General features: G+C 41.4%; 1 protein-coding gene across 1 annotated transcript in view; it reads left to right on the top strand.

Annotated features, from left to right (window-relative positions):
- ahi1 (Abelson helper integration site 1) overlaps nucleotides 1-26,437 on the top strand; it is a 258,275-nt gene that overhangs the window by 185,282 nt on the left and 46,556 nt on the right. Inside the window, exon 22 of the mRNA XM_060857049.1 lies at nucleotides 7,598-7,656. Within this exon, the coding sequence (XP_060713032.1) occupies nucleotides 7,598-7,656 (59 nt within the window). The remainder of the gene's footprint in view (nucleotides 1-7,597; nucleotides 7,657-26,437) is intronic.

Raw genomic sequence — 26,437 nt, 5'->3', positions numbered from 1 at the left:
ACTCGCTTTTGTAGCCACAGCATTTATAATAATTATTCTCCATATAACCATAGACTGCTTCAAAGGTAGTTTTATTGATTTGATTTATTTGCTGTGTTTATTGTCACGTGTATCTTTTTTTCAAAAATACAGTGAAAAGTGTTGTATAGTGTCACCACTGTCCAGCGCCATTTAAAATGCAGAAAGATAAACCAAAATGTAGAGGTTAAAGATAGAAAATTAAAGAAATAAAGAAAAAGTTTCCAAGTTTACAGTCCTTTTTAAGTGCTCCGTCATGGGCCTAGTGGCCAGTCATGGTATCCTTTGCTGCTCAGCCACAGCTGGAATGAAAGTCATCACTCGTCAGTGGCATCTCGCCTCCACGTCCCTGCCACTATGGGTCCATGCTGGACCTCACTAGAGCAAACACCACTGATGCCACCCAATATTTCACAGACTCAAACCCGACTTCACCATTGCCATGAGTCTGCCCTACTACATCACGAACACAACGTTTTCAAATGTAATCTCAACATTGATATTAAGCTATTACTTTGTCGGTCACTGTCAAGCCAACTGAAGTTTATATAAATATATTGCTTTTTTGCCATTAAAATTTTTATCTTCCATTCTGTAATTTTGAAATGTAGGCCTGCACATGGTGAATTAACACCACATGAAAGGAAAAATAATAGTAGTTTTGCTGTCCTTTTGTCAAAATGTTGTACTAGATTAGTAATTACCCATCTGACAGCATAGAGTCATAGAAATGTACAGCATGGAAACAGACCCTTCGGTCCAACCCGTCCATGCCGACCAGATATCCCAAACCAATCTAGTCCCACCTGCCAGCGCCCGGCCCATGTCCCTCCAAACCCTTCCTATTCATATACCCATCCAAATGCCTCTTACATGTTGCAATTGTACCAGCCTCCATCCACCTCATCCTCTGGCAGCTCATTCCATGCACATACCACCCTCTGCGTGAAAAAGTTGACCCTTAGGTCTCTTTTATATCTTTCCCCTCTCACCCTAAACCTATGCCCTCTAGTTCTGGACTTCCCAACCTCAAGGAAAAGACTTTATCTATTTATCCTATCCATGCCTCTCATAATTTTGTAAACCTCTATAAGGTCACCCCTCAGCCTCTGACGCTCCAGGGAAAAACAGCCCCAGCCTGTTCAGCCTCTCTCTGTAGCTCAGATTCTCCAACCCTGGCAACATCCTTGTAAATCTTTTCTGAACCCTTTCAAGTTTCACAAATCTTTCCGATAGGATGGAGACCAGAATTGCAGGCAATATTCCAACAGTGGCCTAACCAATGTCCTGTACAGCTGCAACATGACCTCCCAACTCCTGTACTTAATACTCTGACCAATAAAGGAAAGCAAACCAAACGCCTTCTTCACTATCCTATCTACCTGCAACTCCACTTTCAAGGAGCTATGAACCTGCACTCCAAGGCCTCTAGGACCTTTCCATTAAGAAGGAGATTTACATCATTCACATTTGATGACATTGAGTTGGTTTTGACCAACAAATCAGTATTTGCTTGCTTGAATCAGGTGGCATCAATCAAGAAGTTGGTCTTGAAGATGGAAAGAAAATTTATAAATACAGAGGAATTTCAATTATCCAAATGAGATGGGCAGGCACTATTTCGTTTGGATAATTGCATATTCTGTTAATTGGTTCCCTCTGGGGCTCGGAGTTTTCTGTGAAGTCTGCTCCCTGTTCAGGAGACTAGGCTGCAGCAGTAGCACACCACACGCGAGCCCCACCTGCCCTCCAACCAACCTCCAAGTCTTGCTCGCCCCCAACCCCGTCCGCTCCCACCCCGCCCGCCCCAACCCCATCTGCCCCTAAACACTACCCGCCACCCAATCCTGTCCACTCCCACCCCCACCCCACATCCCACCCCCTCCGAAATCCCGTCTGCTCCCCCCAACCCCTCCCCTCCCAATCCTGTCTGCTTCCGCCCTGCCCCCCAAACCTCGCCTGCCCCGCCCGTCCCCAAAATGGTCCAACACGCCACCCCCCCATCCGCCCCCACCCACCATCCAAACCCTGTCAGCACCCCCGCCCCCTGGCTGCCCCAACAGTAAGACTGCTGCTGCCTTTGTGGTGTAAGTCTCTAAGTAGCACACACACATGCACATATGCACACAACTTTTTACCCTAACTTTTTGACAAATTCCACCTCTACCCTGTACAGGACAGCGTTGGAGAGATTATCTGAGGAAGGGGGTTTAGGGTACACCTCTGTGTAGAACTCCAGGGAGAGTGTTTGCGGGGGGAGAGAGAGAGAGAAGGCAGGAGGTCAATCATTTGGAGACAGTGCCTGGACTGTACAGGACTGTTCTCGGCAGCATTTCAGTGAGCCGAGTTTGTTTTTAATCATGGTACCTGTAAACAAAAGATGCGATCGGAGTTGAAACAGCTCTTTGACATAATGCTTCTATCGGGACCTCAAGATCTCTTTTGGATAATCCGATATTTGAATAATTGATATTCAGATAATCGAGGTTCCTCTATAGTCGTTGGTTGGACAGACTTCAATATTGTTGAAAGAACGATTCATTGTGTTGAAGCTTTTCATCTTGCACTCATCAGGACAATTCGCAAGAATACCAATGTGAAGAGAAAAAAATGATCATTCTATGTCTGAACAGAGTGTTGATTTTTTGGCAGGTGAATTCTGATTGGTTGTGGTATTATCATAGCAAATGTATCAATTAGTAATGGCAGACAGATAATGTGGTGTGAACTAATTAACATTTGATGTGAATCCACAATTGGACGACGTTTGTTAAAAAAAGCTCTTAAAGTATGAAGAATTATGCTGATGATTAATTTAGGACTGTTATTTTGGGCTTGCAGTGTAACAGATTTACATGTACTGAAAGTTGCATATGTTAGTACACAGAGCTCTATTCTTTGCTCTGCTTAATAATAACTTGTTCACTGATGTCCAGCTTGGTTTCTGCCAAAGCCACTCAGCTACTAACCTCATGACAGCGTTGGTATAAATGAACAAAACAGCTGAATTCTACAGGTGAGGAGCAAGTGACTGCCATTGACATTATGGCTGCATTTGATAGAATGTGCCATTAAGGCACTCTAGCAGAACTGGGGTCCATGAAAATTGAGGGAAAACAGCTTTGATGGTTGGAGTCATATCCGGCACAACGGTAGGTGGTTGAGGTTGTTAACAATCAGTCAACTTACCTGTGAGACATCTCTGCAGCAGTTCCTCATGCTACAGTCCTAGGCCCAACCGCTTTCAGGGCTGCTTCGTCAATGACCACCCTTCTATCACAAGATCAGAAGTACGGATGTTCCCAAGGATTGCACAATGTTCAGCATCATTTGTTGCTCCTCAGATAAAGAAGCAGCCCATGTTCAAATACAACAAATAATATCCAGATTTGGGTTGACAAATGGGAAATAACATGCATATCACATAAATGCCAGGCAATGATCAGACAGCAAGAGAGAATCTAACCTTGACATTCAATGGATTACTAATTGAATTTGCCTCTAACAATATCCTTGGGGTTTCCATTGACCAGAAACTAAACTGGGCTAGCCGTATAAATATTGTAGCTACAAGAACAAGTCAGAAGCTAGAAATGCAGCAGCGACTATAACATCTCCTAACTCCTAAAAGCCTACTGTCTAAAAGCACAAATCAAGAATGTGATGGAAAACTTTCCACTTGCCTGGAGGACTGCAACTCCAATAACAGTCAAGATATTTGACACCTTACAAAACAAAGCAGCCTGCTTAATCAGCATCACATCTGCAAACATTCGCTCCTTCAACCACAAATATTCAGTGATAACAGTGTATACCATCTAGAAGCTGGACTGCAGAAATTGACCGATTCTCCTTAGACAGTACTTCCTCTACCCACAACCACTCATCATTCTGAACTGTAACCATATTGCCGTCCTTCATTGTCACTGGGTGAAAATCCTGAAACTTCCTACACATGTAAGGTGGGCAATTTGTGCTGGCACAGGCAGGGACACCCACATCCCATGAACATGAGTGCTGGCAGCTCTACAGGACATTCATTTGGTCATTATTGGAATACTGAATGTAATTCTGGTCTCCATGCTGTAGGAAGGATGTTGTGAAACTTGAAAGGGTTCAGAAAACATTTACAAGGATGTAGCCAGGGTTGCATAGTTTGAGTTATAGAGAGGCTGAATAGGCTGGGGGTACTTCCCCTGAAGCATCGGAGGTGAAGGGGTGATCTTATCGAGATTTTAAAAATCATAAGTGGCATATACAGAGCAAATAGACAAGATCTTTTCTCTGAGGTGGGGGAGTCCATAACTAGAGGGAATAGATTTAAAGTGAGAGGGGAAAGATTTAAAAGGAATCTAAAGGGCAATGTTTTCACTCCGATGGTGATGCGTGTATGGAATGAACTGCCAGAGGAAATGGTGGAGGCTTGTACAATTACAGCATTTAAAAGGCATCTGGATGGGTACATGAATAGGAAGGGTTTAGATGGATATAGTCCAAATCCTGGCAAATGGGACAAGATTTATTTAGGATATCTGGTCGGCATGGACGAGTTGGACTCAAGGGTCTGTTTCACTGCTGTATCCCTCTCTGAGTCTATGACAATTTGCAAGAATATGATTGTGCTGAGAAAACAACATTCATGCTACATGAGAGAACACTGATGACTGGTGGTAAGTGGAACCAACTGGTAGTGACATTGTCATGGATAATGCACCAGTCAGTGGTGACTAATAGTTAATTGTGAGGCTTAGTTTAAATTCCAAAACAGGCAACTGACTGAATGGTGCAGGCATTGCCCTGCGAAGTGGAGCGACACAGTGGTTAGCACTGCTGCCTCACAGCGCCAGAGACCCAGATTCAATTCCCACCTCAGACGACTGACTGTGTGGAGTTTGCACATTCTCCCCGTGTCTGCGTGGGTTTCCTCTGGGTGCTCCGGTTTCCTCCCACAGTCCAAAAAAGAAAATGTGCAGGTTAGGTAAATTGGCCATGCTAAATAGCCTGTAGTGTTAGTGGTAGGGGAATGGGTCTGGGTGGGTTGCGCTTCGGCAGGTCGGTGTGGACTTGTTGGGCCGAAGGGCCTGTTGCCACACTGTAAGTAATCTAATCTAAAAGAGTAATCTAATCTTAAAAAAAATGAACCAGCAAATGACTACTGTTTACTTTGTTGAGTTTTAATGGGCGCTGAGCATGTACTTTAGTACATAGCACCCAGCCCATACCCCTTCAAACCCTTCCTATTCATATACCCATCCAAATGACTTTTAAATATTGCAATTGTACCAGCCTCCACCAATTTCTCTGGCAGCTCATTCCATACACGTACCACCCTCTGTGTGAAAACGTTGCCCCTTAGGTCTCTTTTATATCTATCCCCTCTCACCCTAAACCTATGCCCTCTAGTTCTGGACTCCCCAACCCCAGGGAAAAGACTTTGCCTATTTACCCTATCCATGCCCCTCATAATTTTGTAAACCTTTATAAGGTCACCCTCAGCCTCCGATGCTCCAGGGAAAACAGCCCCAGCTTGTTCAGCCTCTCCCTGTAGCTCAAATCCTCCAACCCTGGCAACATCCTTGTAAATCTTTTCTGAACCCTTTCAAGTTTCACAACATCTTTCTGAAAATTGTCAAATCCTTTAACCATTATAGCATTCATGCTTTTATTGCTTTCTTGACTTTTCTGAATACTACTTACAACTACTTACATCATTTACTTAGATTTTCAGAAAGCATTTGATAGAAAAGCACATGGAACAGACGATCTGGATTAATGATTGACTAACAGGAAATAGGAATAAATTAGTTGTTTTCACATTGGCAGGATGTGACTAGTCAGATACCACAAGGGTATTTCCTTGGACACCATTGTTCACAACATAGATCAGTGGTTTTGGAGGTGGAGATTTGGAGGTCAAATGTAATATTTTCAAATTTACAAATGTAAATGCTGGGAGGGAATGTGTGTTGTGAGGAAGATGTAAAACATCTGTGAATGACAGGATGTTCACAGGGAAGATGATGGCACATGCAATATAATGTGGAAATATGTGGTGTCATCCACTTTGATAGGAGGAATGGATGTGCAGACTATTTTGTGAATGATGAGATTGGAATATGAAGAGGTGCAAAGTGACTGAGATGCACTTGTCAATAAGTCACAGAAGGCTACCAAGCAGATGCAGCAACATATTAGTAAGGCTAATGGAAAATTGGCCTTTATTGCAAGAGGTCTTATATACAGGAGTAGTTCAGTCTTGCTTCAATTGTACAGGATATAGACTTGGTTGGACAGCACCTGGAGTACGGTGTCTAAGTTTGACTTTCTTGTCTCAGGAAAGATATTATTGCCATGGAGGCAGTGATGTGAAGGTTTTGCAGACTTGTTTCTGGAATGGCAGGACTGTCTTCAGAAGATAGATTGGGCAAAATGGGTCTGTATTCTTTGGAATTTTGAAGAGTAAAATGTGGTCTAATTGAAACTTACAAAATACTTAAGAGGATAGGCAAAGTAAATGTTGGAAGGATGTTTCCCCTTGTTAGGAATAATGTTAATCTTGCCAATATTGATCTTGCTTTGTGCACCTCCTGTTATGCCATAACCTTGAATGCCTCACTCTATCTAAGCACCCTATGATCAGTATGTCCTTTTTTACTATGATATCCCTGTATTGCTTACAAAACAAAACTTTTCATTGTACTTAGATACATGTGACTACAGCAAATCAAATCAAAATCTGAATTATGGGCAGAATTTAGAATGAGAGTAATGCCATCTTGTTCCGAGATGAGAAGAAACTTTTTTACTTGGGATTATGTACACAGGGCTGTGGAAGCAAGTTTTTGAATACATTGAAGGTGACGATTGATAAATTTCACATTCCATGCAGGCTTATAGAGATGGGGGCGAGTGAAAAGCACTGAAGAGTACAATCAGTTATGATGATTTTGAATGGCCGGGAAGGCTCGACGGACTGAATGGTCTATTTCCATTCCCATATTCCTATTATTTGCAATTAATCTGTGATGCTAAAGACTTCAGGAGTGGACCAATATTTATCTAATCTGAATCAAAATTGTGCATACTAATCAATCACTGAATAAGCAAGAGGGAACAAAAGATTCTGCAATTAAAACTTAAGCTGATAAAAATAATGTTTCTATTAACATTGTCCTCCATTGACAAGAAAGTTGTCCTTAATTTGTGCACTTTGCATTTTCTTTAAGTTCTGGTAAAAATGCTTGTAGCACTCTCAAATGTGTAGTGAAAAAATGCCTAGTGCGCTAAAATTTTGATGAGTACTGTTATTTTAAGAACTAAATCAGACATTGCTGCAGCACTGAGTTAATGTTATGGAAAAATAATATCATCTATCCTCTACTGTGTTTATTTCTCACTGCTGTAACCTAAGGTGCCACAGTAGATTCAAGATTTGTATTCAAGTGTATTTTTTAACCAAGACATTTGAGTTTGGAATATGTTTTACTGAAAAGCACCATTTAACAGGGAGAACTTATGAAGGACCTTTTGTTGTCTTCGCCATAGGTTATAACTCATTTCAGTGTTATCTTTTTGTTAGGCGGATTCAGTCCTGTCGGGCATCGTTTTGGCAGAGCGCCATCAGTCAAACTAGAGAAGGTAGGAACTATAAAAGTTTCCATCTTTGCTGCTGAGAAATCTTGTAATTTTACTTTGTAGAATCATGGAATGATGCTATCATGGACAAAGGGGGAATGGAAGTGAATTTAAATTATGATTGCCTTTTCCCTCTGAAGTTCAAGACAGCAATGTAGCATTTAATGTAAGATTTTCCCTTTTCTTCCTGTCCCTTGTTGAAGTTGACCAGGATGTGTGACCCAAACTGTTTTTTCTGAGTTTCAGACTTAGAAATAAACCACAGAAAACTCCTTTATGATTAAGTCAAAGATAGGATTTATTTTTAAACAAAAAGCAATCTTTCCAGCTAGTAACTTGGAGACAGAAATGGAGGAGGCAGACTTCTACTCAGCCAGGAATCCTGCATTTCTTTTGGAGGTCAGACAGTGGGTGAGCTATAAACCCTCCATTGTACATTTAAGTAATTCGTCCAGTTTCAGTTTATCATGTGATGAAATGAGGCACTTCAAATGCTGATGGCCCATCTTGTGAGATGATTGTGAGAAAAGCATTAGTTTCTCATTTTAGCATAACGGATCTCCCTTTGTTCAGAGGTGGCTCGAAACACACACAAAAACAGAGATTACTGGAAAACACTAGCAGGTCTGACAGCATTTGTGGAGACAAAGCAGAGTTAATGTTTCATAGTGCCAATCCAATGGATCTTCTCTGACTACCTTCAGTGCCAATATATCTTTTCTTAGACCAGGGGCCTAAAACTCTTCATAGTCTTCCATCTGTGGTCAGACTAATGACTTGTAAAGTTTTAACAAAACCGTCCTGCTTCTATACTCCATTCCTTTCCTTTGAAAATAAAGGCCAACATTCCATTTGCCTTCCCAATTACACACAACTCATTTGCCAGCTTTTTGCAGTTCATGAACAAGGACTCCTAAATCCATCTGTTCTGCATCTTTCTGCAGTTTTTCTCCATTCCAGTCGCTGGCTGACCAGCATTAATTGCCTGTCCCTAGTAGACCTTGGGAAGGTAGTGGTGAGCTGCTTTCTTGATTGCTGCAGTCAATGTACTCTGAGTAGACCCACATGCCCTTAGGGACTTTGACCCAGCAGTAGTGAACGAACAGCAATATATTTCCAAGTCAGCATGTTAAGTGGCTTGGAGAGGAATTGCAGGTGGTGGTGTCATCATGTATCTGCTGCACTTAGTGTTCTAGGTGAAAACAGTCATGGGTTTAGAGGGTACTGTCTTTGGATCTTTGGTGAATTTCTGCAGACAGATATTTTATAGATAGTACACACTCTGCTACTGAGCAATGATGGCGGATGGAGTGGATGCTTGTGGACGTGGCAAGGATCAAGCAGACTACTTTGTCTTGGATGATGTCAGGCTTCTTAATTGTTACTGATGCTTCACCCATTCCAGCAAGTGAGGAGTATTCTGTCGCTCCTGACTTGTGCATGGCAGATGGTGGACAGACTTGTGAGTCAAAAGGTGAGTATTCCTATCCTTTGTCCTATCCTTGTAGTCATTGTATTTATGTGGCAAATCCAATTGAATTTCTTGTCAGTGGTAACCCCCAAGATATTGATAGTGGGGGATTCAGTGACGATGTAACCATTGACTGTCAGGGGGTGATGGATAGATTGTTCCCTGTTGGAGATGGCCATTGTCTGGTATTTGTGTGGCACAAACATTACTTACCGCCTGTTACCCCAACCCTGAATATGGTTGAGATTTTGTTGATTTGAACATTGCTTCTGTATCTGGTGAGTCACAAATGGTGCTCCATGTTGTGCAATTATCGGCAAACATTCCCACTTCTGACCTTAAGATGGAGAGAGGGCCATTGGTAAAGCAGTTGAAGATGGTTGCTCTCAGGACACTACCCTGAGAAATTCCTGCAGAGATGCCTTCAAACTGGATGACTGACCTTCAATAACTATAACCATCTTCACTTGTGCCAAGAGTGACTTCCCCAGCGATTTCGCCTCCTGATACTCACAGATACTGGTTTTGCTCAGGGTCCTTGATGGTACATTCAGTCAAATGCGGCCTCAAAGTTAAGGGCTGTCACTCTCACCTGACTTGTAGTATTAAATATTTCAGTCCATGTTGAATCAAATGAGGTCAGGAGCTGAGGAGTCCTGGTGGATTCAACATGGACCAAAATATTTAATACTACAAGTCAGGTGAGAGTGACAGCCCTTAACTTTGAGGCCGCATTTGACTGAATGTACCATCAAGGACCCTGAGCAAAACCAGTATCTGTGAGTATCAGGAGGCGAAATCGCTGGGGAAGTCACTCTTGGCACAAGTGAAGATGGTTATAGTTATTGAAGGTCAGTCATCCAGTTTGAAGGCATCTCTGCAGGAATTTCTCAGGGTAGTGTCCTGAGAGCAACCATCTTCAACTGCTTTACCAATGGCCCTCTCTCCATCTTAAGGTCAGAAGTGGGAATGTTTGCCGATAATTGCACAACATGGAGCACCATTTGTGACTCACCAGATACAGAAGCAATGTTCAAATCAACAAAATCTCAACCATATTCAGGGTTGGGGTAACAGGCGGTAAGTATACTGTTGCTGCTTGATAGCTCAGGTGCTACTTGATATTTGATGACACCTTCCATCACTTTACTGGTGATCAAGAGGAAACTAATGATGCAGTAATTGGCTGGGTTGGATTTGCCCTGCTTTTAGCAAGCACTGGAGGAGCTTGGCTAGCGGAGTGGCAAATTCTGAAGCATAAGTCTTCAGTGCTATTGTTGGAATATTGACAGAGCCCATCACCTTTGCAGTATCCAGTGCCACCATCAGTTTCTTGATATCACGTGGAATGAATTGACTTGGTTAAACACTGGCATCTGTGATATTGTCAACCATTGTAGGATGCCAAGATGGATCATTGACTCAGTACCTTCTGGCTGAAGATTAAAATTTTGGGCTCTTCCATCATTGAAGATGGGGATATTTATAGATCCTCCTCCTTCAGTGTGTTGTTTTAATTGTCCGCCACCATTCATGATTGGATGTGGCAGGATTGCAGAGCTTAGATCTGATCCATTGGTTGTGGGATCGCTTAGCTCTATCTCTTATGTGTGCAAGCAGTTGTTTTGTAGCTTCACCAAATTAATACCTCATTTTTAGGCATGCCTGGTGCTGCTTCTGGCATGCCTTCCTGATCCCCTGGCTTGATATAATCGTTGAGTGAAAAGATTTGCCAGGCCATCGCCTTACAGGATCTGTTGGAGCATAGTATTGCTGTTGTTGATGGCCCACAGTATCTCTCAGATGCCCAGTCCTGAGTTGTTAGATCTGTTCGAAATCTGTCCCATTTCACACAGTGATACTACTACACAACTTGATGAAGAATGCTGTCAATGTGAAGACTGGATTTTGTCTCCCCACAGACAGTGCAGTGGCTATTCTTGCTGATATCATCATGGATAGGTGCATCTGCAGCCAGTAGTTGGTAAGGATGAAGTCAAATATGTTTTCCTCTTGTTGATTTCCTAACCACCTGTTACAGACACAATCGAGCAGCTGTGTCCTTTAGGACCTAACCAACTTGACCAGTATTGATGCTGCTGAGCCACGTTTGATGGTGGTCATTGAAATCCCACACCTGCAGCACATTTTGTGCCTTTGCAGCCCTCAGTGCTTCTTCCAAGTAATGTTCAACATGGAGGAATAATGATTCATCAGCTGAGGGAGGATGATACGTGATAATCGGCAGGAAGTTTCCCTGCCCATGTTTAAACTGAAGCCATGAGACCTCATGGGCTTCAAAGTCAATGTTGAGGACTCCCAAGGGCAAATCTCTCCTGACTGTGTGCAATGTCACCACCTGAGCTGGGTCTGCCCTGCCCATGGGACAGGACACACACATGGATGGCAATGGTGGTGTTTGGGACTTTGTCTAAGGTATGATTCCGTGAGTATGACTATGTCAGCCTGTTGCTTGGCTAGTCTGTGAGTCAGTCCTACCACTAGCCCCTAGATGTTATTAAGGAAGATTTTGCAGGGTCAATGGGGTTGTTTTTGTCATTGTCGTTTCCAGTGACTAGGTTGATGTCGGGTGGTCCATCCAGTTTCATTCTTTCATTGAGACGATTGATTCAATGAGTGGCTTGCTCGGCCATTTCAGAGGACAGTTGAGAGTCAACCACATGGCTGTGGCTGTGTTCGTATGCAGGCCAAATCGGGAAGGATGGTAGATTTGAAGGACATTAGCGAACCATTCTTCTCGCCAAAGTGCATAGTCTGATATTTCTCCAAACTATGTTCAATCTGACAAGTTTTTTTGGCAACTCATTTATTTGTATCCCTCTCTAGACTTATTGTGTCATTTCACCACTTGCCTTTCCACCTATTTTAGTACCATCTGCAAACTTGGTTATGGTACCTTCTCATGTCTCATGCAAGTCATTATATTTATTGTAAATAATTGTGACCCCACCACTGAACTATGTGGCACACTACAGGTTGCCATCCTGAAAATGCCCTTCTTATCCCAGAGTACATGCCAGAATTTAGGAGGAAGCAATAGCCTAGTGTTATTATCACTGGACTGTTAATTCAGAAACCCAGGTAATGTTCTGGGAACCTGGGTTCAAAACCTGCCATAGGAGATGGTGGAATTTGAGTTCAATAAAAAATGTGAAATTAAGAGTCTAACGATGACCGTGAAACCATTGTTGATTGTCAGGAAAATCTTCGAGGAGAAGGTGAGGTCTGCAGATGCTGGAGATCAGAGCTGTAAATGTCTTGCTGGAAAAGCGCAGCAGGTCAGGCAGCATCCAAGGAACAGGAGATTCGACGTTTCGGGCATAAGCCCTTCTTCAGGACTGCATTCCTGAAGAAGGGCTTATGCCTGATAAGTCGAATCTCCTGTTCCTTAGATGCTGCCTGACCTGCTGCGCTTTTCCAGCAACACATTTTCAGATTGTCAGGAAAAACCCATTTGGTTCACTAATGCCTCTTGGAAAGGAAACTGCCATTCTTACTTGATCTGGCCTACATGTGACTCCAAACCCACACTAATGTGATGGTCTCTTAAGTGCCCTCTGGGCATTTAGGAATGGGCAGTGAGTGCTGGCCTAGCCAGTGATGCCCTCATCCCATGAATGAATTAAAAAAAAGATTTGGACACGATGTTTCAGTTGAAGTGAACCAATCACTGAGGAAGAAGGCTTATCATAACTTGCTTAATTCTCTTCATTCTTTTCAGTATATCACTGATCTCCTCTTTCACTATGACTTTGGTGGCCTCTTTTTTCTTTTGGTGAAGACAGATGGAAAGTACTACTTACTTCCTCAGCAATGCCCTCAGTCTCCATGTTAGGTCTCTTTGTTTTTTGGTCCACACCTCCTTTTATACCCATTTGCTATTTATGTTCCTTTAGATTTTAGGATTCCCTTATATGTTAGCTTATGCTCTGTCTTTGCCTCCCTTCCACTCTGAACTTTCTATATACAGAACTTTTACTCGTGTCATCAACCTGGCCTCTGTCAATAACACAATCTTAATTCAGACTAAGAACCAAGCCTGAACTCAGGTGAAACTTGGATTTTTCTGACTCCTGAGTCTAATTTGCAAACACCCAAAATCATTGGGAAACAAAAGTTGGACAGTTGCTGCAAAAGGTATCTTCGGCATCCAGAGTCTGCCATTGTTTACCAAATGACAAAACAATGTGTTTTGTCACTGCCAACATGGCTGACAGCCACCAATGCAAATGACTGCATTATTATCACTCTTCTGTGTCACAGCTTTCTGGCTGCTGACCACTCCTCTCACCACAAAACCCTGTGGCTGGCCACCACTGTCCCAATTCCCAATGCTTCTCTATCTCTCACACACACGCATATTGTTGGCTGGCATGTACCCTTTGCTGCATGGCTAGGGAAGAGGGCAGAGAGTAGAGTAGCAGATGAGGCATCAAGGAGAACACTCGGGAGTTTGATTGCAAAGCTTTTTTTTCCATGCGTACACAGTCACTGTGCCCTCTACTGGTGGCGTTATTCATTTACGCAGCCAAATATAATGCAGGGTTATCCTGAAAAAAATCTGTTTGTCACCCACCCCTAATGAAAGTATTATAAAACGAAATAACTGCAGACACTGAAGATCTAAAACAAAAGCAGAATATGCTGGAGAAACTCAGCAAGTCTGGCAGCATCTGCAAAGAGAAAACATATTGAATGTTTCGAGTCCAGTCACCCTTTATCTGTAGATGCTGCTAAACTTGAGTTTCTCCAGCACGTTCTTTTGTTCCAAATGAGATTAAGATGTTTATGTGAGTGAATGTATGTTTTTGTTTTGTTATTTAATTTGAACTAATATAAACTTCAGTTATCAGTAAATAACTGCTCATTTTAGTATAACTATTGTCTGGCAACTTTCAAAGATGACATTTAAACATGTTGAGGAAATAGCAATGGTATTGGTAAACACCGCCAGTCAAAACTGAAAGAGGATCACTACCATTTCATGCAATAAATTGCACTTTGTATGAACAAGTATATCCAGAATACATGGGATCACCAATTTTTGAATGTCCGACTTGCATATATTCATGTTCATGAACATAATCTGATACAGCAGTGTATTGATAGTAATACTAATTCTAAAGATCCAAAATACAGATATTGACTCATACTTAGTAATGCTGGAAAAGCACAGCAGGTCAGGCAGCATTCAAGGAACAGGAGATTCGACATTTCGGGCATAAGCCCTTCTTCAGGAACACATTTTCAGCTCTGATCTCCAGCATCTGCAGTCCTCACTTTCTCCTCATACTTAGTAATAGCTATTTTATATCGTCTTGCACTGTGTTCCAACTTGCATACAAACCAACTTGCAAATGGACTCGAGAATGGAACCTGCGCACCACCCGGGAATTGCCCGTATCTAAATATTTACTTCCAGAGCTGTGGTGTACAACTTAACTGTATACCTATATTTTACTCCATCTGTAGTCAAAATAAAGTTTTGTACAGTTCCAACATAACTTCCCTGTTCTTATCATCTCTGCCACAACTGATAAAGGCTGGTGTTCCATATGCTTTCTTAACCTGCCCTGCTTCTTTCATGGATCTGTGGACAAACACACCAAGATCCCTTTGTTCCTCTGAGCTTCCTGGTGTTCTGCCATTCATTGAGTACTCTCTTGTCTTGTTACTTATTCCAGGGTCTATCATTTACACTTCTCAGAGTTAAATACCATCTGCCACGGATCTCCCCAGCTGACCAACCCATCAATATCCTCCTATACCCTGACTTTCTTTCTCATTAATAACCACCAGGCTAATCTTCACATCACCCATAAACTTGCTATCATCCCCGCTCATCTATATTTTTTTACATAAACCATAAACAATAAGGGACACAGCACTGATTCTGTGCTACTCCTCTGGACACCTTCCATCACTCACAAACAGCCTTCTCCCATCACCCTCTGTTTGTTGCCGTGAAGCCAATTATCTTGTATCCCATGTGGGACCTTGTTAAAGGCTTTGCTGAAATCCATATAAACTAAATCAACTGCACCACTCTCATCTGCACCACCTCTGCGCTCCGAAAGTTAGTATGCTTCCATTTAAACCTGTTGGACTACAACCTGGTGTTGCGTGATTTTTAACTTTGTACACCCCAGTCCAACACCGGCATCACCAAATCATGACTGCACACCTGGTCACCTCGAAAGATCCAATCAAAGTTATGAGTAATGACCTCCCTCTGATAAAACTATGCTCCCTATCCCTCATCAAACCTTGCCTCTCCAAGTGAAAATTAATTTTCTCCTTCAGAATTTACTCCATTAGTTTCCCTATCCTGATATGAGTCTCACTCATGTGTAATTCCCTGGTATATCGCTACAATCCTTTGCGAAAATTGGAACCACATTAATTGTCCTCTTGCAACTCTCCTGTGGACAGAGAGGAATTAAAATTTCAAAGTCCCTATTCTTTCGTTCCATGCCTTCCATAGCAGCTTGAGATGTAACTCATCAGGGCCTGGGAATTTGTCCACCTCAAGCCCGCCAAAATCTTCAACAACCCGCACTTCCTCAGTCAATCTGCTCCGAGTCCCACTTTCCGAATTCTCAATCTACGTCTTCCTTTCTTAGTGAGGACAGATGTGAATTACACATTGACATTCTGCTAGTATCCTCCGGTTAAACACACAGATTCCCCCTTTGTCCTTATTGGCTCTACTCTTTTCCCCCATTATTGTTCTCACCTTCATATTGTTGTTAAATATCTTGAAGTTCTCCCTACTTTTACCTGCTAGTGTTTTTAATAGCCCTTTGCTCTTCAAATTGCTTTCTTAAGTTCCCCTTGCACTTTCTGCACTCCACAAGGGCTTCCATTTATTTGCTTCTTTTATACCTGCTAAAAGCCATCTTTTCTTTATTTTCCAATCCTGAATATTTTGACATTCAGGGTTCTCAGAGATTACACATCAAAATGAACCATTTGAAGGCAAACATTAGAATTGGATTTTGCTTCCTGATACTGCCCACTTTGAAAATTTTTGAGGAACACCAAGTTTTGTTTTTATTTATTCGTATGGCAAACTGCAGCATTCATTATCCTCCCAATTGCTGTTGAGAAGATGGCAGTGAACTGTCTTTGTGAGCCACTGATGTCCAGTCATTCAATTAGACCCACAGTGTTGTTAAGGAATGAGTTCCAGATTTTTATCCAGCGACGGTGAAGGAACTGTGGTATATCTGCAAGCCGAGATAGCATGTTTCCTGGCAGGGGCTTGGAGGTGGTGATGTTCCTATGTGCGCCCACTGCCCTATTCTTCTAAGTGACAAAGGTTATGAGAGTTACTGAAGTAAACCTTGCATTTTGTAGATGGTACATAAGGCTTCCATTGTGCACTGGTGTGGAACCGATGTATGTTTAAGATTAAGATGTGTTGATAGGTGCCAGTCAAGCATACTACTTTGCCCTTGTAGTTGCAACCTCTTGTGTGGTGCTACACTCACCTGGCAAGTGAAGTACATGCTGTCACACTACTGATTTGTGCCCAGTGGAGAGGCTTTCAGGAGTCAGAACATGGGTTACTCAGCAGAGAATTTGAACCTCTAATCTGTTTTTATAGCCAAAGTATTAAGCATTAAAAAGTAAGTGGGAAGTGCTGTAGTCAAAAAGTGCTCACCAGAATTTTGCACAGTTTCGTATGGCTATGGTCCCTGCATAATGTCCTAGCATTAATATTCCTAACCTGATAGAGAGACTGTAATGGAAGAGATGGACAAAAACAATCAGGTAGTGATGTAGATGCCACTATCTATATCAACCTGTCATGCTGCATTGCCCACAAAATATGGTTTACGTTTATTCACAATTCTACCTTCACCAGTTGCCCAAGCATCATAAAACTCTAGAAGACAAAATAAAGTAATATGAAATGGATGAAACTAAGTTGTGATCTTGGTAATCATTATAATCTGTCTACTCATAATACAGTAAGTGATAAGAAAAGTCAATCTTTGTGGGACATATTATTCATCCTGACAGCAAAAATCTGTAAGATTCTGGTTTCCCCATCCCAGTTGACACAGATACAGACATGCTACCTATCTCCATGACCACCGCATCCACTTATGTAAGCTGCACAAGTTGTGAAGGTTACAAATGAGATCATAGAATCATACAACACAGAAGAGGCCTTCAGCCCAACAAGTCTGTGCTGACAAAAATGCACTTTTACCTATGCTAGTCCAACTTTCCTGCAGTAGGCTCATAGCCTTATATGTTATGACATTGCAGGTGCTCATCCAAGTACTTTTTCAAGATAGTGAGGTTACCCGCCTCAGCTACCCTTCAGGTGGTGTATTGCAGACTCCAACCAACTTCTGGTGAAAACATTGTTCCTCAAATTCCTGCAAAACCACCTGCTATTCATTGAATACTGCTTTATCTTGCTACTTCTTCCAAAATGTAACGCCTCACACTTTTCAGATTTAAATATAATCTGCCTATCTGACCAACCTCTCTCTATCTCCCTGTAATCTAAGACCTTCAACTACTGTCAACTACTTGGCCAATATTTGTGTCATGTACAAATTTACTTATTATTCGCCCCCACCCCCCACATTCTCATATGCATCATTTTTGATGATCACAAACAATAAGGGACCCAACACTGATCCCTGTAGAATGTCACTAAAATTGGATCAAATAGATTGTTCACTTTGCCATCCTCCCAAACTTAATGGGAGTTACATAGTGAGGAAGTTCATAATAAGTGGCAGGTGGGTGCTGATGGATGTGAGGAATGTTGCTTGGCCAAACTGAGTGAAAGAGTGGAGGATTTACACCACAGATGTAGATGAATCAACAATGCATTTACTTTCTCTTACTCAGTTATGTAATTAAACCACTTCCTGAACAGTATTCAAGACAAAAGCACAACATTCAGCTCCTTAGTCAGTTCAAACCATGCATTCTTAGTGACAACTGCTGTTTTATTTTTGCAATCTTAAGTTCCTCTTGTTCCTCACTGTACTAAGCATTCATTCCAGAGGAGCATCATTGCATCTGAGTGCTGCCTTGGCTGTCTGTCCATCTAAACACCTCATTTCTTCTCCAAATTCAGTTTTTGCCCTTGAAATTGTGGCTTTAGGTTTACATCATGCAAGTGCACATTACAAACATTTCACAGGCTTAGAAACATGAAAAAAAGTAAATATTTTTGCTCAGTTACATTTAAATAAAAAATTCTGACCTTTGCCCATTGGTTTTTTGTGCATTTTTTAAACTAGTTCTTGGGATGTAATCATCGATGGCTGGCCAATATCTATTGCCCCATCCCTCAGATTTACATAGCTTTAGCTATTTGATCACACTTACCAAAATCCCATTTTCCTGCATTTTTGTTGTGCCATCTTTCATGAACTTTCTGATGACTAGAATCTTGAGATCTCAATCAACTCCAACTTGTAGCCATGTCCTTTCTGATATCTGCTGCATTGTACCATTGAATGGACAAATTAATAGCACAAATGCAAAAAAAATGAGTATGGTATGATACTCCAAGTTGTCATATACCTGACCCATGGGCCAGCGTTCACTAGTGAACCTGTCCACTGCAAATATGAGAAATAACCAGTTTGTGATTGGATGAGCAACAGCAGTGCAAGGTTAAAGTTTTGGGAATGATATGGGGCATCAGATTATTGGAAGGAGTAGAGTGACCATTTCCTTGCAGCTTTTTTAATACTGGTCAGGTAGATTTCAACCATCAGCTGATAGAGGAAACTAGCTGATAGTGGCAATGAGGATTATCGCTCGTTTTGAGGGATGGGCCTAATTGCCAAACTGTAAACAGTTTGCATCTCATTGTAGTTGAACCAGCATCAAGGTAAGTTCGGGAACGAAGGGCAATCTTGATGTAGGGCTGGGGAGGTTTACCAGGCCAACAGTCAACTGCATTACTCTTTCACTTACTCCTTGCCCAACATAGATAATTTAAATCCTCAAATGAAATTTTAAAAACTGTGGTTTCTGGAAATTTAAAATTAAAACAAAAAGTACTTGCAGGTCTGGCAGAATCTGTGAAGAGAAAAACAGAATTAATTTTTTGAGTCTGATATGTCTCATTGTTAGAGTTTTAAACTCACTCTTTTATTTTTGTAAAGCTTACAAACAAATGTTAATTGAACAAGTCCTGGTTGGCAAAATGGGCAAAGCCTTCCACTGAAACCAACATTTGCCCTTACGTTTTTTGCTAAGTAGATTCAAACTTTTGAATTTCTCGTATTTAAGACAAAGTTAAGAATCACACAGCTTATATTTGGAAAATATAAGCTTTCAAAGTACTGCTCCTTTATCAAGTAGCTAGTAGACAAAGGAACAGCACTCCGAAAGCTTGTAGTTCCAAATAAGCCTGTTGGACTATAACTTGGTGTTGTGTGATTTTTAACTTTGACCACTCCAGTCCAACACTGGCACTTCCACATCACATTTAAGCCAAGTGACTAGCCTAAATTTAGGACTTCAAAAAGGCAGGTAAGAATTCCAATTTCAAAAGAAGTTAACATTGTATCTTTAAATGTTAACCTCATTGGAAAGATTCACAAAGACACTTGTTTCTGGAGAATATGCTAGGTTACAGCAAACAGTATGTTGCCCTAACGTGGAGTGCTGCACCTTGTACAGAACAGAATACCAGAGATGAAGACTACCTCATGGCTTGGAAAATAGTGTAATAACTAGCAATTAGTAATCCATGCAGTCTAAAAATATAGCCTCTCTTGAAAAATACTTTTTAATTTTATAATGAAGCTAAATAAAATTGGCTTTACAATTAGACAGTAAGATGTAGGTGCAGAGGTATCCCATTCAGTCTGCTCTGCCATTCAATAAAATCATGGCTGGTCTGATAAATGTTATTGTTTTCCCCATATCCCTTGATTTCCTTACTGATTAAGCATCTGTCTACCTCAGCCTTGCATATACTTAATACACAGCATCTACAGCCCTTTATGGTAAAGAATTCCATAGATTCACAACCCTCTGAGAGAAGCAATTCCTCCCCATTTTAAATGGGTACCATCTTCCTCTGAGATTATGCCCTCTGGCCCGAGACTCTCCGAGAACAGATCTAACCTTTCCACATTTATACTGTCAAGCCCTGATGTACTTGAATGGTTCATTAAGGTCACCTCTCAGTTCTTTAAACTGCAAAGACTACAAACTCAACTGACTCAGCCTCTCCTCTCAGAAAATTCCCTCCAAACCCAGAATCAACCTAGCGAACATTCTCTGGAATGCTTCCAAAGCCAATATATCTTTGAAATGGGAACTGAAACTGTCCACAGAATTCCAGCTGTCATCTGACTAGTGTCTTTGATAGATTTATTAAAACTTCCTTACCTTTGTACACCATTCCCTTTGAAATAAAGGCCAACAGCTTAACCAAGAAGTGACAGAGCTAAGTAATTCCACAACTAATGAATTAGAACTAAGATTTTCAAGGATCCCCATCATTACAGGTGCCAGTTTTGTCTCGATTTAATTCATTCCATCTGATATCAAGAAATAGTTGGAGGCAAAAGCATTCCAGCAACAGTTCTGAAACTTTATGCTGCAGAACTTGCTGCATTTCTAGCCAAGCTGTTCCATTGTGGTTCCAACACTGGTATCTTCCTGGCAATGTAACAAATTGCCTGAGTATGTTCTATAATCTAAAAGCGCAACAAATTCAACCCAACCAATTAATACCTCATCAGTTTATTCTCTCTCATCAATAAAATGGTGAAAGGTGTCACAACATTGCTATTAAGCAGCATTTGCTTAGCAATAACCTTCTCACTGACACTCAGTTTGACTTCCATTAGGGGCCCCCTCAGATCCTGACCTCAGTGCAGCCTTGGTTCAAACATGGACAGAAGGGCTAAATTCCAGAAGTGAGGTGAGAATGCCCTTGACATTAGGACCGCATTTGAGTGTTTGTAACGTCAAGGAGTCCTACCAAAACAAAAATTTGTGGAAATTAGGAAGCAAAATCTTCACAGGTTGGAGTCATACCTAGCAGAGGGAAGGATGGTTATCTTTATTGGAGGTCAGTCATCTCAGCTCCAGGACGTCGTTGCAGAAGTTTCTCAGGGTAGTGTCCCAGCCCAATTAACTTCAGCTGTTTTACCAATGATCTTCCCTCCAACATAAGATTAAAAGTGGGAACTTTCACCAATCATTGCACCTTTTGCAACCATGAGCAGGAGAAAGTGAGAACTGCAGATGCTGGAGAATCAGAGTCAAAAAGTGTGGTGCTGGAAAAGCACAGCAGATCAGGCAGCATCCAAGGAGCAGGAGAGTCACCATTTCGGGCATAAGCCCTTCATCAGGAATGTGGAAGTCACTAAATAATTCCACAATTAAGGTTTCTCTAGGGAAGATTGTTTCTAAGACTGAATTTCATATTGCATTTAGCAGTGATGTGGTGAGATTCAAAATCAGAATCTTCTCATTTTTGTTAGAAGAATAGAAAAGGAATTTTTAATTAGATGAGAATCTAGTAAATGTTAATTGTCAGAGGCATTTTGGGATCTTCGCACACAAGTCACAGGAAATTAATATGGAAATCCAGTAATCAATTAAGAAGGCTTTTGGTTTGTTATTTGTAAATGATTGGAGTATAAGGGTAAATCTTGTAGCTCTTGTATGAGACTTTGTTCAGAATATATCCAGAGTACTTGTATAGTTTTGGTCTCTTACTGAAGGAAGAACATAATTACCTTAGAAAGGATGGAATGAAGATTCATTGAACTGATTCTTCACATGAGAATGCTGCCTGTAAGATTGTGTAGATTGTGCTTCTCTCCTCCAAAGTTTAAAAGAATGAAAGGCAATCTATTTGAAATGTGTGATGTTTTGAGAGGACGTGACAAGCTCAATGCCAAGAAGCTGTTGCTCCTTTGCAGTGTAGATATAGTTAAAAATCACACAACACCAGGTTATAGTCTAACCAATTTATTTGAAAGTACAAACTTTTGGAGCATTGCTCCTTCATCCACTAGCTACCTGATTTTTAACTTGGTTCACCCCAGTCCAACACCTGCACCTCAGTATAGATTGAGATCTCACAATTGTTTGGTGAAGGAACAGCCATTTAGTTGGGGAAAATGTGATAAATTTCTTTAGAGAATTGTATATTTTGGAATTCTCTGCTCCTGAAGACACTCTCCAGTTGCTACATTCAAGATTAAAAGCAATAGGTTTTAGACATGAGGGGATTCAAGTGGTAAGGGGTTATTGGTGGCAGTCTTACCACTTGCCCTGCTTTTTTTCTGTAAATTAGGTTCAGCACTGCTCCCTCTCTTCTCAGACTTTCTACTTCCTTACTTAAAATGTATCCAGGAGAGCTTTAAGAATCCAACGTCACACACCTTGTCTATCCTGTTAATATTGGGAAAGTTGAAATCCCTGCTACTATTAACACATTTTTTACTTTTCTGACATTCATGTAGATATCTGCCTTTCCATCTCTCCTAAGGATCAAGGGTCACTGGCGATTCTGTGCATGGTAACATCACTGTGATTGCACACACAGGGAAGGCTTGGAATTAGAATCTTTGAAGCAAAATACTGCAGATGCTAAAAAGCTGAAATAAAAGCTGAGAATGCTAGAGAAACTCAGCAAGTCTGGCATTTCTTGAAGAAGAGTCATACTGGATTTGAAACATTAAACTCTGTTTCTCTTTCCAAAATGCTGCCAGACCTGATGAATTTCTCCAGCACTTTCTGCTTTTATCTTATCCTGTGCAAAGCCAAAGGCCAGGCATGGGGGCAATGTTAGCATTGTTTTGCACTGTGTGCTGTTTTATGCCAAAGTGTATTAATAATGGCACGAGGTTATATGGGGCCAATCATTGGATTAAACTGTTGCCAGATACATTACAAAATGTAAGTATAGGGACATTAAAAAAGAGATTACGCTTTGGGGATTGGCAAAAATCTTTGGAACGGGGGAGAGGATTTACAAACATCGACCAGAAGATACAATCTCCCAATAAGAAGTTTTGAGTCCTGTTTCTGCAGTTCCAGGGCTTTTTCATGGACACAGGCTGTCATCTCAATTCAGTGCTGAGCAGGGCACAGGTGTAACCTTCTTGGTGTTCCCGAGTCTTAGCAGCTATGAGTAAAAATGTTTCTTTTTATTCTCCTGTGTAAGGGAGCTTGAGTAGTGTACATATAGAGTAGAGACAATTGGAAAATGGATTTTAGGAAAATAAGTAGTTGTGTTGGTGTGATACTTTTTTACTTTGGCGCAGGAAGAAGTGAAAGTGTGTGGACGGAGATTTAGAACTTTGGGAGTGGTTAAGACGTTAAGCATGCTTGCCTTCATTGCTAAGACCATTGATTATAGGAATTGGGACCTCATACTGAGGTTGTACAGAATACTGATGAGGTAACTTTTGGAATATTGTGTATAGTTCTGGTCACCCTGCTATAGGAAGGATATCATTAAACTGGAGAGGGTTCAGAAAAGCTTTACCAGGATGTTGTCGGGACTGGAGGGTTTGGGTTATATAGGTAGGCTGGGACTTTTTACACTGGAGTGTAGGAAGTTGAGGTGACCTTATAGTGGTTTATAAAATCATGAGGGGCAAAATAAAGGTGATTGCAAAGGTCTTTATAATAGGGTGTTCGAAACTTTAAGATGCGCGGAGAAAGATTTAAAGTGAACCTGAGGAGCAACTCTATCACACAGAGGGTGGTTCATATGTGGATGAACTGCCAGACGAAGTAGCAGGTGCAGATACAGGCATTTAAAAGACATTTGGATAAGTATGTGAATAGGAAAGTTTAGAGGGATATGGGCCAGACGCAGGCATGTAGGACCAGGTTTACTTTGGGAGTTTACTTTTACCCCCACCTCCATCCTCCTATTGCACTCTTAGCTACCTGCTCCCCAGCTCCATCCCCCTCCCATTTATCTCTCCACCGTGAGCCTCCCAGCATCAGTCCTGATGAAAGGCTCCGGCCTGAAATGTCGATTCTCCTCCTCCTTGGATGCTGCCTGACCTGCTGTGATTTTCCAGCAACAAACTCGATTCTGATCTCCAGCATCTGCAGACCTCACTTTCTCCTACCAACAGCAATGGCCTGAGGAATTAGGTCGAACTAGACCTGCTGAAGTTGACACATGCCTGAATGATCTGCTAAGTTGTCACATCATTCTCAATGGCACTACACAGGATAGCCATAAACTCCTCCAGGTGGCCAGCCAGGAGACTGTTTCATGTTGTGTTTTTTTTAACCCAATGTTTGTTCATATAGATGCAACTCTCTGTAAATATTCAAATAGTGAATGATGGATGACGCAGTTTGAATTCAATAAAAAGCTGAATTAAGAATCTAACAAAAATCATGAAACCATTACCAGTTGTTGGAAAAACCCATCTAGTTCACTCACACCCTTTCGGGAGGGAATCCGTCATCCTTACCTGGTCTGGTCTACATGTAACTTCCGACCCACAGTAACATGGTTGACTCTTAACTGCCCTCTGGCAATTAAGAATGGGTAATAAATGCTGGCCTAGCTAACAACACCCACCTCCTAGAGGGGAACCTAGAGAAATTATTAGATTTTGTATTCAGGAGCCAATATCTGACGCTTATGAATTTCAGTCTTGCTATGCTGCACCCCAGTGTTCAGTCCACCACTTTCTACATTCCTTCCTCAGAGTCAAGAGTGCCAAAGTGGATATCTGTGGACACAAAATCAGGGCGGTTACATGAAGATCTTTTTCTGTAACTGCAATGTCGTGTGTATCATTTTTAAGTCCAAAGTACTTGTGTGGAAAATAATAACCACTGAAGCTGTTTGTGGCCAATGTTGTATCATCAACTTAGCCATGTCATTACTTGCAATCTAAGGTGGTTAAATATTCTTGGCTGCCACCTCATGATCACTGGTTAATACTAAGTTTGTAGAACACCAGTCTGTTTGTTCTTGTGAGTGAGTCATATCACACACACTAACTCAGGCACTTACTTGCGTATTCTCAGCTGAAACAGCTCACTTTAGTTTCAAAGTCAGTACATACTGTGAGTAAGCGCTTCCACTAATGGGGAGATTCCTGGAATAATGCCTATGATAAAGATATTTCCCAAGAAGTAGCAAGAGTAAAGGAAAATGAGGTGTTAATGACAAAGGTGATGTAGTGATATCTGAGGTTGATGCGTAGAGAGAAAAATGAAGGAGAAAAGAAAGAAAGGGAACCAAAGCAAAGCAAACGACATTCAAGAAAGTAAGCCCTGCATTATGGTGACCTAATAAGGATAAGTAGCCAGGAGTGACACGAGTGGAGTGCCAAGTTGGGAGGGGTTAAATTCTACTAGTCCAGCCAGCTGTACCCTTATGAGCATTAGGAGATCTAGTAGTTATTTTCTTGTTATAATAACTTCCTTCATGCTCTCGAATCTTTCTCCACAAACAGCATTTATCTCACATAGCTATCGACAGAGCCTCTCTTAAGCATTTCATTTCTTCTTACATTTGTTTTAACATTCCCTGGTGTCATGGCCTCAGTTTCATTTCAGCTTATTTGTTCAATCCTGAACATTATTAACCTTTCTATCCTCACATTGGTCAGTTATTCCTGTGCCAGGAAGACATGGCACAGTAGCATTCAACTCTTTCTTCCTCCCAAATTCTTTTTCTGCTGTGATGGTGCCAACATATAATCTGGTTCAATTTACCATTATCTTCATGGACCCAGCACCCTGTAGCTGCGATTCTAACCCATGTGTTGATGTTGGGATTCAAACCACTTCATTTGTGGTTTCATTTTTACTTTTTCCTTCACTTTTTACTTCATTTTTACTTTTGTTTAACTGTTTGTTCCCTGGCTTGCGATATTTTCTCTGTATTTAAGAAAGCTCCTGTGTAGTATATTTTGATCAGCTGCCTGAACTCTAATCTTAACCATAGAATCCCTACAGTGTGGAAGCAGGCCACTCAACCCTTCAAATCCACACTGACCCTCCCAAGAGTATCCAACCCAGACCCACTCGCTGTCCTATCCCTGTAATCCTGCATTACCTATGGCTAATCCACCTCATATAATGTAGGGTAAGAAGTGAGGAAGGGACATTGTTCCTAATTTTAAAAACACTTTTAGAAGTCTTAAGATGACTCACTTCCTTCACCTAGGTGCAACTGTTTGACTCAGAGAGACATGTCCAACTCTGAGTAACAAAGTGCACAATTCCCACTCCACTCACAGTAAACAGTCTGGAGAGATAATCTGGGGTGCTTGTATCCAGAAGTTA

Source organism: Hemiscyllium ocellatum, chromosome 3 (genome assembly GCF_020745735.1).
Source record: "Hemiscyllium ocellatum isolate sHemOce1 chromosome 3, sHemOce1.pat.X.cur, whole genome shotgun sequence".
NCBI lineage: Eukaryota > Metazoa > Chordata > Chondrichthyes > Orectolobiformes > Hemiscylliidae > Hemiscyllium > Hemiscyllium ocellatum.
This window is presented reverse-complemented; position numbering and strand designations above follow the sequence as displayed.